At 38.4% G+C, this 16,614-nt stretch overlaps 1 protein-coding gene across 3 annotated transcripts in view; it reads left to right on the top strand.

The window, feature by feature from the left end:
- Positions 1 to 11,316, top strand: part of scai (suppressor of cancer cell invasion) — a 182,030-nt gene extending 170,714 nt beyond the window's left edge. For all 3 annotated transcript variants that reach the window (XM_072565864.1, XM_072565865.1, XM_072565866.1), the window contains 2 exons: positions 5,762 to 5,862; positions 8,609 to 11,316. In XM_072565864.1, coding sequence (XP_072421965.1) covers positions 5,762 to 5,862; positions 8,609 to 8,755 — 248 coding nt within the window. In that variant the 3' untranslated portion in view covers positions 8,756 to 11,316. The remainder of the gene's footprint in view (positions 1 to 5,761; positions 5,863 to 8,608) is intronic.
- Positions 11,317 to 16,614: the final 5,298 nt, after the last annotated feature.

Raw genomic sequence — 16,614 nt, 5'->3', positions numbered from 1 at the left:
TCATCCCTTTCTTATTTCTCAGTTCAACTGAAATAACTTCTCTGGATGCATTTCTGGGAATATCCTCCCTCAGTACAGCTGTAATGCTATCCCTTATCAAAAACGCGACTTCCCCTCCTGTCTTGCCTCCCTTTTGTCCTTCTAGTAGCATTTGTGTTCTGTCCATCTCTGAGCCACATTTCTGTAATTGCTATGATATCCCAGTCCCACGTTCCTAACCATGCCCTGAGATCGTCTGCCTTCCCTATTAGGCCTCTTGCATTGAAATAAATGCAGTTTAATTTATCAGTCCTACCTTGTTCTCAGGCTCTGTCCCTGCCTACCCTGATTGTTTGACTCGCTTCTTTTCTCAACTGTACCAGTCTCAGAATGATCCCTTTCCTCACAGTCTCCCTGGGTCCCACTCCCACCCCCCACCTTAATAGTTTAAATCCTCCCAAACAGCTCTAGAAACTCTCTCTGCCGGTATATTAGTCCCCTTCCAATTCTGGTGCAATCTGTCCTTCTTGTACAGGTCACTTCTACTGGAAGAGATTCCAGTGATCCAAAAATGTGAATCCTTCTCCCATACACCAGCTCCTCAGCCATGCATTCATCTCAATCTTCCTATTCTACCCTCACTAGCTCGCAGCACCGGGAGTAATCCAGACATTACTACTCTCGAGGACCTCCTTTTTAAATTCCTGCCAATCCTCTATATTCTCCCTTCATAATGTCATCCTTTTCCCTCCTTATGTCATTGGTTCCAATGTGTACAATGACCTCCTGTTGGCCCCTCTCCAGCTGGAGAACGTTTTGCACCCTCTCTGAGACATCCTTGATCCTGGCACCAGGGAAGCAACACACCATTCTGATTTTTCGTTGCTGGCCACAGAACTGACGATATGTGTCTCAGTTTAGAGAGTCCCCCAACACCATTGATCTGTTGGAACCCAACATACCCCACGTTACGTTAGAGCCAGTCTCGATACTAGAAACTTGGCTTTTCATGCTACATTCTCCTGAGAATCCATCACCCCCTACATTTTCCAAAACAGCGTACTTGTTTGAAATGGTAATAGCCACAGAAGACTCCTGCACTACCTGCCTACCTCTCTTAGCTTTCCTGGAGTTAATTCATCTATGTGACTGTATCTGCAACTTTTCTCCCTTCCTATAACTGCCATTCATCATACCCCTTTACTCTTGTAAATTCCTCATTGCCTCTAACTGTCTCTAACCGATTCATTCACGTGATAGGATTCGCAACCAATGGCATTTAATCCTCAGTAACATGTAAACTCTCCCTAAACTCCTACATCTGGCAAGAAGTGTATATCACTCTACCAAAACCCATTTTGCTTCTTTCAATCTACAGACCCAGAAATTAGATCTTATTCCTCTATCTGTCTTATTCCTTTACAAAACATTGCTCCAGGCTAATTTAATACTTATGGCTTATGTTTTTAAGTTTAATTAAGAGATATATCTCAATAAAACATATAATCAAGAAAGAACCCACTCTACTCTCTACTGCAGACTTACTGTAAGGCCACATTTAAAACTATTCACTTATTTGTTTCTGTGCTGTGACCTCTCCCAAACAGGCTCTTCCAAGATCAGTTATAGATTTCATTGTTTGTTAATTTTTCCAGACGCATGCATAAATTCAAGCAGCAAAGGCAGGAACTGCGCAGGTTCACTGCTGTGTCAGGGAGCTGAATGGGCCTCTGTTCCTTCCTCCCTTCCCTTCCCTTCCCTTCCATTTTTTTCCCTTCTTCCTTCCCTTTCTTTTCTTCTTCCTTCATTTTTTCTCCTTCCTTCCTTTTTTTTCTCTCCTTCCTTCCCTTTTTTTCCCTCCCCTTCCCTTCCGCTTTCCTTTTCCTTCCTTCCCTCCCTCCTCTCTTCAACTCTGAGGACTGCAAATGGTGGTCACAAGCTATCTTGACTGGTCATTGCAGGTTGAAGATAGTAATCTCTGTGAAGCTGTGGTACTCTCAGACAATCTTCAATGTGGCACTTTGCAGTCACATAGCACAAAGATATAATGCACATCCTCACAAGCTGCATAGGGAACTCATTCTCTCTCATATTGAACTATACACATTGGCTAATATGCACCTGCATGCAATGATGCCTTTCCTGGGTAATATCGGGCTGGAGAAGAAGATCTCAGCACTCATTCAGTATTTATAATCTCTTACTGTCTTTTGCAATATGAATTGGCTACAGTCATTGGAATAAAATGCCTATGTCAAAGTTTGATTTAGAGGAATTCTATGGGCCTCCTTGCTGGAGTGCTCCATGTCCCTCTGTACAGAGAACTATGCTCAACCTTTCATTTGTGGGTGGTGCAAATTCTGACTGTTCACAATTCTAAAGACCTATTGTTTTTCTTGCATTCCTCACATGGGTGTGAAGTGTTCTGATGGATTCGATCGCAATATGGTTATAATAGCTGTTACTGTATTGCAATGAAAGTGCAGAGAAATGGAGGAGGAATAGATATGCTAGTAAGCTGTGGTTTTCCCCTAATCTCTGGGGCAGAAGTGACTTCTGGAACCAGAAGTTAATGCATCGGCATTAATTCATTGGTGTATGTATTGTGTGCACATGACCTCTGACTGCAAGGCGACACAGCTGAGAGGGAATGCTGCCAGTCAGCACAGAACCAGCAGCAACCACCAACATATGCTGAATATTTTCCACATGAAGATGGCACAGCTGAAGGTCCCCTCAGGATTCGTTGGATGACTAAAGTCTATCATCTTCAATGTCATTTCCTCTAGGTGAGGAAGACACTGTGTCCTCACAAGCTGAGGATGTTTTGGGACATTGTGACACAGAATGGGTGGCCATCCAATCCTGGGGGTGGCTGTCAAGCTAATAGCTGTGCTAAAATTTTATGCAACTGTTTGCTTACAAGGAGCGACCGAAGAGATGTGTGAGATCTCTCAATCATCCATCCACGAGTGTATCAAGGCTATGACTGTATTTTGTAACCAATCACATTGCTTCATCTTGTTTCCCTGTGACTAGGTCAATGTTGCAGCCTGGGCAGCGGACTTCCTGGATAAATGGCTTAGCCAGGTTCAGAGTGTAGTAGACAGTACGGCCCTTGCTTTGGCAGCACCACATAACACAGCTGAGTTCATGAAAAGAAAAGGGCTTCTTCCCATTAAGCCATGCAAGCCATCTGTGATCAATGGTATTGCATCTTGGACGTCTGCACCAAGTACCCTGGAGATACTATGGTTCGTAGATCCTTGAGAACTCTCATGCTGCGGATTCATATCAAGGGCCATTTGCCTTACAAAGATGGTTACTAGGAGACCATGGCTGCCTTCTGCATTCATGGCTACTGAACCAATGAAACACTCCCCTGACTGAGGCAGAACTACATTGCTGTCCATTCTTCGACCAGAGCGTTAATAGAGCACGTGATACGTCTCCTGAAGGGGTTCCAATGCTCAGATCAGTTTGGAGTGTCCTTGCAGTGCACTCTAATAGAATGTGCAGTATTAACCTAGTGTGCTATGCTCTGAACAACTGGACCAGGGAAAGAGGAAATGTGTTGGATGCTGAAGCTGGGAGAGCGGCAGCAGTTTTCTCAGAAGGAAGATAAGGATATTAAGCAGGAGGAACATCACCCTCTGCATGAGAGAGTGCAGCAGGGTTAAACAGTAGAAATCAGATAGGACTTAATTGACACCTTATTCCAGTAGATAAGAACTGTGTGCAACTATCACACTTTTGATTGTAAATTTGTTGATGCTCACAAAGCAAGCAGTCCTTTTCTGTTCCCAGAGGCAAATGTAGCTGCTGTTCATTTGTTTTTTTTCACTTTTGCTGTTATTGAACAAAAGTGAGCATGTTGAACTATTTGAAACCTTTCCTGTATGTGATAGTCACACGTTGTTCTTTGTTCAATGTGAAGACACTGGCCAACAATGGGCTTTGGGGAAAAAGTAGCACTCACTTAGACAGGATTAGCCTTAGAGAGGCTAAGGACAGGTAATCTGTGTGTCTTGGTTCTTAAGTAGCAATGGTGGCAGAGGATATGCTGGCAGAGGAATGTACTTTGCCTACGGCGAGTGGGAGAATACAACAAGTAGAGTTCCATAGGAATGTATTGTGTAGATAATCAGGCGCCTTTGGGAAGATGATGTCAGATAACTTGTTAGGCCTCGCAGAGAGAACCATTCCATGTGACATGCCCAAATTGATTTCGCTATTTTCTGGTAAAATTTCTCCTTGGCTTCAATCTCCATGCATATGTAAGTAGGTAACTCAGCCTGGTAGCATCATCTTGGTTTTTTTAATGAATTTTAGAGATCATTTTAGTTGAACTTGCTTAGTAATTTTTTCAATGAAAAGCACCTGTTTCTTACCTATGAGCAGTCCCCTGGACCTTTTTTTGATCAATATTCAAACCAAACTCACTTTCATTGGAACTAGAAATATCATTTTATTTCAATACTAGACTATTGGGAAGTGGAATGCTGTTTCCATTGTGTAAGATGATCAGAGGATTAGATAGGGTGGACAGTGAGAGCCTTTTTCCTCTGGTGATGGCGAGCACGAGGGGAGATAGCTTTTAAATTGAGGGGTGATAGATATCAGAGGTAGGTTCTTTACTCAGAGTAGTAAGGGTGTGAAATGCCCTGCCTGTAGCAGTAGTAGACTCACCAACATTAAGGGCATTTAAATGGTTATTGGATAAACATATGGATAATAATGAAATAGCGTAGGTTAGATGAGCTTCAGATTGGTTTCACAGGTTGCGATAATAACAGTCAAAGGGTCCAAACTGCGCTGTAATGTTCAATGTTCTAAGTGTTTGGCAGCCTCAAATCTTTTCAATGATTTATAATAGTTATTTGGTTACTATAATGCAACATCCAAAGCAAAATTATGACTAAGCAGCTGATAACCAAATAGACAGTTATATAGCCTTAGTCTCTTTGTCTCTCAGTTCAAAGATAGTCTGGGGAACATTAAGAATATGGCATCAGGAGATGACCACCAGCCCTTTGAGCATGCTGCACCATTCATAACTATCATGGCTGATCTCAGGCTATCACTTCCCCCGCCTAGTTCTTGTATCGTATGCCAGCCTTAAATTTCAAAAGTTTGCAGTCTGTTATATGAACCCTCCAATCAGTCTTTATCCTATAATTGTGCCCCCTTGTTCTAACTTCTCCAGCCAGGGGAGAGAATGGCTTGGTATCTGCCTGGTCAAACCCATTTTGATCCCAAATGTTTCAATGAGATTCCCTCTCATTCTTCTCTGATAAATATAAATGAACTTTAGCACTGAAAATTAATAAAGGTGGAATCACATTCCTTAAGTGAGGTTTTTTTGCTTCATTTTAATCATGCCTCAATTTTTCAGTCCTTTTTGCTCTCTCTGCACCTATTTTGACATTAAATTCATCCATTCAACTTTACCCTATCCTTGTACAGTTAATTTTTCAATCCTTTAGTCTAATTGGATAAGAACATAGTTACTTTATTCCGCTCCCAGAATTGTTTCCCTTGCTATGCCATTATCAGCTTAGTTTGAGTAAGACTCCACAAAAGAAAATTATAAACCTTTTGGTGTACAAAGGCAGGCCTTGGAAAACCTCAATAAAAAAGGCAGACACATTGACCGTGAAACAATGTAAGTTTGTAATTAGATTAGTAATATCTGCAATATGTTGGACAACTGACTGGCACCAATTATTTTGAATGTGGCATTTGAAGTAAATTCCTCTTCCTTTTTTTTGTGTGTTGACAGATCAAGCATTCCTTCAGTTTTTTGGTGATGATTTTCTTCGATTATTGTTGACCCGGTTTGTTCTCTGCTCTGCAACCATGAGACTTCACAAAATGTTTAGGGTAAGATTCTCACCTTTTCATTTACATTAGCAATAAATAACATAAAAGTCTTTAGTTTGGACTCAGTAAAATGTATACCATTTCCCTGCTAGATAGTCTTCAGTTTTCTATGAATCATAAAGCAGAATCGGGAATTGCTGTATGTTCTTTATAAAAGTAATGATGACAGGGTAGATATGAAAAGTATACCAAACCAATGGAATCACACCCAGCATGAGTTGGTGATTTTCAGAGTTCTTGACTAAATCAAGAACTGCAAAGGATCTCTTATGAGGAGGAGGCTGTTTCTGATTTTGGTGTAGATTTGATCAAGGTTATATATGTTATCAGGTACAGAAAGCAAAAGAACTGCAGATGTTGGAGAGCTGAAACAAATACAGAAAATGCTGGAAATGCTTAGTAGAGCAAGCAGAGTCTAAGGAGAAAACAGACCAGTAAACATTTTGTGTGGATCCTTGAAGGTTTTGCTGATAAACAGTATTTGAAAGGAACATAAAAAAGGGAAGAGGAGGGAAAGCACATCTTATACAGGAAATAAACTAAATCATCTTCACAGTACGTATCTGGAAACAAGACTTAGTTAAATGACAGAATTGATATTGGCACAAGGCAATAGAAGGCTTCATGAGAGAAATCAAGTAAAGAAATACTGATACTCTTTGGAAGTTGGAATAGCTGATGATGAGGAGATGGGTGGAGAAGCAGGTAAAAAGGCAACATTGGCAAATAGGCACCAGTCGTTCAGAGAAATCAAAACAAGTCAGCAAAAGTGGTGCAGGCTAACTGGCAGTAAAAGCTTCCGGTATAGGGTGCCCCAAAACAAATCTATTCCTTTCATCCATCCCCACAAACAGTGCTGCCAGATCAATCCCAAATCGCCATCATTTTTTTGTTTGGGGGGTGGTGGAATTGAGTTAAGCCTAGGGTTACTAAAATCAGTGTGAAAGCCAACAACCCTGAAAAATATAATGCTGTTCCTAAAGTTTGCATTGACTTTCACTAAAATCAAGTAAAATGCTGATGATCAAGAAGTCAGAGTAGAAATAGATTGGGAATTCAAGTAGCAAATGACAGGGAATTTAGGATTAGACAGGACAGAACAGGTATTTGATAGTGATTTACATAATCTGAGTTTTGTTTGCCGATTGTTGCAAGGTTAAGCTGTGGGAAGAGTATATAATATGCTAGGTGAAAGAAAGAACTCCAATGTCTACCTTAATGTTTTAAATTCTGGTTTGGGAGGTGGTGAATAAGCAGGTGGATAATTCTGGATTTACCACTGCAATTTTTGACAGAATAACAGGAGTAATAAAATACTTGTCTAGTGTTTTACTAAGTATTTTGTATTTGCCTATTCCAGATTCCTCATATAACACAAAGTATAGTGAGTTTTATGCATTTTCTTAGGTGCTTCCCTTTATGTTACATATTGTGCAGCAGCTAGCTAGGTGGGTGAGGAGAAAAAACCCTACTGCTCGATCATTGCCAGTCCTACTTTGTAGCTGTTCATCTCATTTGGGTAAGGCCAAATGTTGAAAGAGAAAGGATCTGATGTCAACAACATACTTTTCCTTAAATCAGTGAAGGGAATGGGACCTTTTGTTCAGAATTATATGTTTGTGTTCGAGAACCAGGGGTAACCATCTAAGGATATCGGGTAGACCATTTAGAACTTGGATGAGAAATTTCTCCACCTTGAGTGGTGAGTTTGTGGTATTCTCAGCCAGAAAGCAGTTGAGACCAAAACATCGAATGTTTTCAAGAAAGAATTAGATATAGTTCTTGGGGATAAATGGATTAAAGGTTATAGAGAAATAGTGGGAACAAGGTTCTAAACTGCATGATCAGCATGATCATATTGAATCACGAGAAAGTCTGAAGCGCCAAATGGCCTATCCATGTTCCTATTTTCTATGTATCTATAATTGTGCTCTGACTTGACCCTCTATTGTTTATTAGTCCATCCACCAAATTTACCATTTGACGCTAAAGTTGTATATTTAGATACATAATTCTCTCATCTCCTTTCGCACCAAAGTTTATCTGCCTCTACTTTGTTTTTCAGTGTCACTCCAAATATGATTATTATTTACATGAGAAATGAATTTTATTTGGTGTAACTCAAACTTTTTCATAATTGTAAACCTTCTACTTGCATTAAATGTGATGGATTAGTGCATCAATCAGTGTTAATATAACTCCCACTTCTGCTAGTAATAGGATTACTTAAACACTTTTTATATCGTCTACAAGATGCTCTGCAACAACTCACCAAGACTTCTGCAACAGCTTTCAAAAGTGTGACCCATACAATCTAAAAGGACAAGGGCATTAGTGGATACCTCAGAATCTTAAACTATGATTAAGATAAAACATTATCTAGTTTTATATCATAACCCTTCATTTTAGAACATCTGTTCTGCCAGAGGATGAAAAGATTCTTTGTAAATTGGTGTTGACTCCTCCCCCAATTTTTTTTTTCCATCAATTGCATGCATATCCAATTGGATTGGTTCTTTGTCTTGAATTATTTTCTCTGCATGATTAATTTGAACCACGATAGTTTTCTGTATGTGGCTGTTCACCTATATTTTTGATATATTTTCAAATCCCAATTTTGGTTGTGAAAGTCATTAGTATGTCAATCAAATTGCAGTATTTGTTATCTTAAATATATTACATATGTGGAAAGACCATATTGCAAAATTAACTATTTAATTTCTTCTGTTTCCAATTCCAATAAAAGGAAACTCGGAATTACCCAGAAACCTATCCACAGTTGCAGAAAGAAGATAGTGTAGAGAATCCTGCACTCCAGAATCACATTCTAGAACTGGCTTCCATGCTGGATGTTAGAAGCCTTTTCCTGGAAAAGACCACTGCTGAATATTAAGAGCAAGGCTGAAAAATAAATTTAACAATTTCTCTGAAGTCATTGGTTCTGAAGAAGATATTTTTCTTTGCATCTACCGATTTGGATAATTGAAACATTGTTATTCAAGCGGAATTATTTTCGATCAAACAAATTCTCAAAGACTGATGTATTTGGCACAATTATTTTCTGTAATTATGTGTTCCATGGTCAGTGTACTAAGTATATTGTGAAAACAAAACATTAACACAGTAAGATACAATTTTAAAGATGATTTTTAAACAAAACATAGCTAAACAGGGCATTTACTACAAAAGCAATAGGAGCTTTTTGACTGGTTCATTTATCCATCCTATGTTCTGGTTAAACTCTAAATGTCAATAGGGTTTTGAGTGTTTTATAAGTTGCTCCTGGCAGTAATACATGGAAGAAAAATTTAACCATTGCCCATGATATTTTGTTTCATTTTGAGTTATAATTAAACATATGTGCTAGTTGTTGTCTTATTAGCAAACCCTTTAATGATAACTTTGAGGATACTTAAGAGAAACCAATAGTCCAGTTATTGGACTTTTACTGCAATTATATACATGTCCTGGAAAACACTGTATATAGTGGTATAAATCACCTGACATTCCCATACTGCACTGTGACAGTCGAGCATGCAATGGATGATGACTGAGAATGAAGGCTACCAGGAAACATTCAAGGCAGAGTCTAGTAGACTTAAGGTACGTTTTCCTGTGTATATCTGTATGTTGTTTTACAATATTGGAATTGCATCAAAGCAAAGTGGCATTATATCTGATCGCTTCCAATGCAATCTGATATGTTCCATTAAATACACTTGAGTATGAAATAATTGAAGTTACACTTTTTAGTTAAGCCTCATTTTGAGGAAATAAAGATATCCTTAATTATAGTGCATCTACGTATCTTCCCTCTTTGAAAGAGGAACTATTTTGTTGATAAAATTGCTAGTAGCTGTAATTTAATGTTTCATTGTTCCTGAACAACTGGTAGAAATGAGAAGGTAGTGTTCTCAAGACAAACCATGACAGATCACACATCTTATGGTTACTAGTATTGTGTTGCACAACTAACTTTAGTTCAGCCATAAGACGCTGCTATGTTTTTATACATGGATACTTGAAATAAGCCAGTTTTGTGTGTAAAGCTTTGGTATTCGTACCTTTGCCAAATATACTTGTTTATTTTACTTAATATTACTATACAATCTTTTCTGTTTTGATCCATTCATGACAAGTATCATGACTATGAAAGATACATTTTCTGCCTGTTATGTCATTGTTTTGCACCATGTCATCTTTGTTCCAAGATGTTTTAGGAGTGCTTTTTGACTTGTGCAAAAATTTCACTTCAGTTCCATGAAGTCATAAAGTAGATCTGATTTGACTTACATTATTGGTCTAATCTTCTGTCATTTGAACTTGTATCCCTTTATTAAAATCTGAATGCATTTGAGCTAAAATACAGTTTTATGATATGTAAAACAAGAAGGCAGCTTAATAAAATGTTAAAGGCTTTATTGGCCAGACGGCAAAAGAGGACATTGTAGTACTGAAAATTTTACTTCCAAAGTTCTAAAGGCCAATAATTACCATGTAAATAATTACAATTACAAAGCTGTTTAAAGATTTTTTAAATGGAGAAACTTCTGTGAATCACGTTGTATTCACTTAATGCAGCCCAACTCCTGTGCTGCAACTTTTCAAAAGGTTGTTAAGCATGTTATTAGATTTAAATGTGATCTTTTATTACTATCGTAAAGCAAAAAAGTGAAAAGATGAAAGCAGAATTCTATACTTTTAGTTATATTAAGGGAAACAGATGGCGCACACTGGAGAAAATGCTCTCACTGTCTGCACACTATAATGCGTCTTGTGATTAACATAACTGTTGTATGTACATTTTGATTTTTTACTGTGTTCGTAATGTGTATTACCTTCTACCTTATCAATGAAAGTCAATAAAAAAACGTAAAGCAATATTGATTCTTCTGTATAGTGATAAATAACACACCTGTCTACATTTTTACTGATGAAATGTTGAGCATCAAAGGCATTATGCTTTTATTTAAACAGCCTATTTAATTTCAGGAGTTCCATGAAAGCTGTATGGTTAAATTGTTGATCTGATAATTCATGTATGAAGAAGGGCCTCAGTGGCAAACAACTTCAAAGCCGAAATGTTATTCTAACTACAATAATTTCTTTCTGCTGGAAAGGTATTTTTTGTACTATTCTTAGTTAATAGCAATTTATCACTAGTTCTATATTTTACAGATGATATCAGTTTTGGATTTTATTTTAATCATTATACGTGCATGTGTATTGACATTGCTGAAGAGAAGCAATAAAAGAGCCCTTATCCAATTCAGGAGACCTCTGCCGAACTTACTTTCTGGCCTCTTAGAGACAATCGGATAAGTTCATAATTTTTACTGCAGTTTATTATGATGACCTTGTTTCTGCCTTGAAGATCAGCAAGGGGTTGGTCTCCGTTCTGATCTCGAGAATGTAATTCCATTGTTTTTTCACACTCAACAATAATAAAACTTATAATCAAACTCATTCCCTGATTTTTTTCAAAGTTGAATACCTGTCAGTCAGTATATTGAATTTTTCCTCAGTAATGTAACTGAGACTAGGACTCCACTCTTTTGGCATTCAACACAAAACTCTCATCATAGTACAACAATGTGCAGTATTTGTGTGTGTGTGTGCATGTGACAGATACTCCAGTGCATCTCCTCAATACATGTTTAGCCCTTTCACTATAAGAATGTTTTCTATGAAATTAATGATAGAGTAGATTGAGAATATATATTGTTTTTTGTTAATGTTTTGATACAAATCTTTTATAGACTGAAGATCACAAGAACCATTAACTTGTATTCTGCAGTTGTGATCCTCAGCATTTGCCATCCTCTGAAACAGACAGCAAACTCTGGTGTCCAAAATACAAAATCAAACATAGAAAATCCAGAAGATGCTGTAAGTGTGTCTAAGTTTCCCTATAGGATCCACTGTTGAAGCTTCCCAAACTGCAGTCATGTGAGAATAGCTACACTGACGAGAATACTCCCTTTTACACTTACTGTTTCATTGTAAAACCTTTTTGAAAAGTTGCATTATGACTGAGATTTTAATAGCATATAGGATCATAATTACTATTGAACAGCCTACTGGCCATGAAAAAGAATAAAAATAATATATAAAATTTATCAATATTATTTTTTCCATTAAGATTGAATTTTTACTTTTTTGAAAAAAACTACATAATTCAGCTGTTACCTTAGTCCCATGCATCTGCCCCAATCACTTATTTTGCTTTTGTAATTTTAAATCAAAAATTAATTAATTCTATGATTTTTACTTCCTGCTTTGCTGTCTGAGAAAACTTCAGTATGATTGCTTGATTACAATGCTTGGTGATGGCATGTTTGCTGGATGCTTAGGGATCCTTTTGACATTGTTAGAATCAAACCAATGTCAGTAGATGGAAAATCCATATCATAGTGTGGTTGGATCTTTTTCAACAGCTCTCTGAGGTCAATTTTAACACTTACCATGAAATTGGGTAATAAGGTAAGAGGAATGACCCCTTTTTATGCAGAATTAATTGGAGACATTGGTCAAAATAATTCAGAACTCTCTAGATTTTGAGAGAGTTCAGGCAAATTGGAAAGCCACTAATGTGACGCCTCCACTCAAGAAGAGAGAGATACAGAAACTATACACCAGTTAACCTGGCATCAGTTGTTGGGAAAATTAAAAGGAAAAAATAATGGGACATTTAGAAAAATCTTAATGGAATCAAACAGAGTCAGTAATGGTTAATCTTTGGTTCATTTTAGAAATTATGTAATTGCAATAAGGGGCGGGTGGGGGGGGGGGGGGGGGGGTTGTCCAGGACTGAAAGTTATAACTATGAAGAAAGATTGGATTATATGGGATTATTTTCCTCAGATCTGAGGAAGCTTATGGGAAAATTTGATGCATGCACAAAATTGCTAGGGCTAAGAACAGAGTAGATGAGAAGAGCCTATTAATATTAGCATAGAGGTCAGTGATTAGGGAGCACAGTGATTTAGTAGAAAGATTAGAGTGGATATTAACATTATTCACCCAGTGGATAGGTAGGATTTGGAACACAATGCCAGAAATAACAGTGGAGGCAGAAGCCCTGTTCATCAACATGATAATGTAATTCTGAAGTTCTACACTAAGCTCCTTTCAGTTTACAATTCTCCCAAGGTTTTTCTATTGAAATTGTCCCCTGCAAACCAAGATCTTGACCATCTAGAGGATGGTCTTAAATAAGGAAAAGCAAGGATCCCAATAACAACACCTAGGGAACTCCACCAAAAACCTTATTCCAACTTGAAAAATATCAGTTCCTCTGTTTCCTCCAGTCAGCCAATTTTGCTATCTGTTTTCTTTCATGACCCATAACTTTCCTCAAGTCTGTGCTTTGCATTGTATCAAATTTCTTTTGGAAATTCATTTATACACTAACAGTCTTGCCCTTATCGACCCCCACTTGTTGCTGTTTGGAAAAAATACTCCCACAAATTTGACACAATATTCCCTTAACATGTCCTTGCCAACTCTTCCAAACCAACCCACATTTTTCCATAAGACTATTAATTCATTGCTGAATAATTGTTTCTAGATGCATTCCCATCATTGAAGTTAACTGACTGGTCTATGATCGCTGGGCCAATCTTTACTACCTTTTTGAACAAGGTCATAATGTTAGGAATTCTGCAATTTTCTGGCACTATCCCTGAATCCAGGAAATATTGAAAGATTATTGCCATTTCCACTTAGTATCCTTGGATGCATCTCATATGATCCCAGTGCCTTATCAGCTTTAAGAACTGACAGTTTAACAATTTCAAACCTGTCTGCTTCTGTATCTGAAGGGTCACAAATGATGCTGAATGGTATACAATCATCGGTGAATATTCCTGCTTTTGATCTTATGACAAAGGGAAGGTCATTGTTGAAGCAGCTGAAGATAGTTGGGCTTAGGTCACTGTTCTGAGGAACAGCTGCAGAAATGTACTGGAGCTGAGATGGCTGACCTCTAACAACTACAACCATCTTGTGCCAGGTATGACTCCAACCAATGGAGTTTATCACCTGATACCCATTGATCCTATTTTTGTTAGGACTTCTTGATGCCACATTTGGTTGAATGCGGCATTGATGTCACTCTTGCCTCATCTTGCCTTCTGTTATAATGTTCACTGCCCCCTAAATGTTCCCTCATTTTCATTTGATCTACTTTGTCTGTCTCAATTTCAAAAACCAAGTCAAGCTGTGACTCCTTTCTTGTTAGACTGGACACTGCTGTAGGAAATTCTCCTGAACAAAGTCAAGGAACACTGGTCTCTTCCTGCCCTTTACACTAACACTATCCCAGTGTATGTACAGATAATTCAAATCTCTCATTATAACTACTATGATGTTTACACCTCTACAATTTCCTTGCAAATTTTCTTCTCTCAATCCCTGCCATTAATTAGCGGTCTATAAATTACCCGAAGAAATAGAAATAGAATTGCACCTTTTCGTTGGTTAGCTCTAGTCAAATCAATTCTGCTTGAGTCATCTGAAACAAACGTTTTTCTCCAGTACTGCAATAATCAGCTTAACCAAATATGCCAACACTGTTTTCCTTTTTATCTTTTCTGAACATCTTTTAACCAGGAATAGTTAATACCAAGATCATCTTTCCTTGAGCCAAGTCTCCGTTATTGCCACAACAGTATAATCTTCTAAGGCAATCTGTGTCTGTAATTCTTCAACCTTCTTAACACTTCGTGCATGCATTTTTCATGCAGTATAATCTTGATTTAGACATCATTCCTTTCTCTCTTATTCTAACTTCAAATATTAGAATTACTATTTACTAGAAAGATCCCAGGAATGAGTGATTTTTAGATATAAGGAAAGTTTAGAGGAATTGGGCTAATTCTCTTTTACAGGGGTTGCCAGAAAATCGCAGGAACTGAGAAAGTTAAAAAATCTCAACACCAGATTATAGCCCAACAGGTTTATTTGGAAGCACAAGCTTTAGGAACGCTGCTCCTTCATCAGGTAGCTGTGGAGCAGGACCATAAGAGACAAAATTTTTAGCAAAAAACTACAGTATCATGCAACTGAAATGATACATTGAACAAACCTAGATTGCTGTTAAGTCTTTCAGCTTTTAGAATGGGTTGCAGGTTTTAGTTCATTAATATGTAAATCCCAGAACTTCTTTTAAGTCACATTCTTGAGATAATTTAAGGTTTTATTTAAGAAAAGTGACATCTCAGCTCAGACAAGGCACTAAAGGTGTGAGGTTTAGTCTGTTTGTATCCCAATTTTGAGTCAGACTAGTTTTATTTCCAAAGTGGAATTTATAAAATATTACATGGATTGACTGCCTGCAGATTGTACACTTTTTGAACAAAATAGAATGTATCTGCAAATATAATTCTGTAAATGCAAATTCACCTCATAGACTTATATGTGAGTGCGTGTGAGAGACCGTGTGTTTGTGTGTGTGAATGCTTGGTAACGTGTGATTGTGGAAGTCTGTGAGAGGGTGTGTGCGTGAGAGTGGGGTATGTGTGTATGTGTATGTATTTATGAGAGAGGGTCTATGTGAGTGTGTGTATATGTATGAGAGTGTACCGCGTAGTGTGACATGAATCCAAGGTCCCAGTTGAGGCCATCCTCATGGGTACTGAACTTGGCTATCAGCCTCTGCTCCGCCACTCTGTGTTGTTGCCTATCTCGGTCGAAGTCAGAGAGTGGTGGTAGATGGTAAATATTCAGCCTGGAGCCCAGTTACAAGTGGAGTTCCGCAGGGATCAGTTCTGGGTCCTCTGCTATTTATAATTTTTATTAATGACTTGGAGTCAAAGGGTGGGTCAGTAAATTTGCAGATGATGCGAAGATTGGTGGAGTTGTGGATAGTGAGGAGGGCTGTTGTCGGCTGCAAAGAGACTTCGATATGATGCAGAGCTGGGCTGAGGAGTGGCAGATGGAGTTCAACCCTGCCAAGTGTGAGGTTGTCCATTTTGGAAGGACAAATAAGAATGCGGAATACAGGGTTAATGGTAGGGTTCTTAGTAAGGTGGAGGAGCAGAACGATCTTGGGGTCTATGTTCATAGATCTTTGAAAGTTGCCACTCAGGTGGATAGAGCTTGTAAGAAGGCCTATGGTGTATTAGCGTTCATTAGCAGAGAGATTGAATTCAAGAGTTGTGAGGTGATGTTGCAGCTGTACAGGACATTGGTTAGGCCACATTTGGAGTACTTTGTGCAGTTCTGGTCGCCTCACTTTAGGAAAGATGTGGAAGCTTTGGAGAGGGTGCAGAGAAGATTTGCCTGGAATGGAGAATAGGTCATGCGAGGATAGGTTGAGAGTGCTAGGCCTTTTCTCATTGGAACGGCGAAGGATGAGGGGTGACTTGATAGAGGTTTATAAGATGATCAGAGGAATAGATAGACAGTCAGAAACTTTTTCCCCGGCTACAACAGAGTGTTAGAAGGGGACATAAGTTTAAGGTGAAGGGTGGAAGGTATAGGGGGGATGTCAGGGGTAGGTTCTTTACCCACAGAGTGGTGGGGGGCATGGAATGCGCTGCCTGTGGGAGTGGCAGAGTCAGAATCATTGGTGACCTTTAAGCAGCAATTGCATAGGTACATGGTTGGGTGCTTAAGCTAGGACAAATGTTCGACACAACATCGTGGGCCAAAGGGCCTGTTCTGTGCTGTATTGTTCTATGTTCTATGAAGTCCACCTTGGAAGATGGTCATCTGAAGTTCTGAGGCCAAATGTCCCTGACTGCTGAA

Source organism: Chiloscyllium punctatum, chromosome 49 (assembly GCF_047496795.1).
Source record: "Chiloscyllium punctatum isolate Juve2018m chromosome 49, sChiPun1.3, whole genome shotgun sequence".
Taxonomy (NCBI): Eukaryota; Metazoa; Chordata; class Chondrichthyes; order Orectolobiformes; family Hemiscylliidae; genus Chiloscyllium; species Chiloscyllium punctatum.
This window is presented reverse-complemented; position numbering and strand designations above follow the sequence as displayed.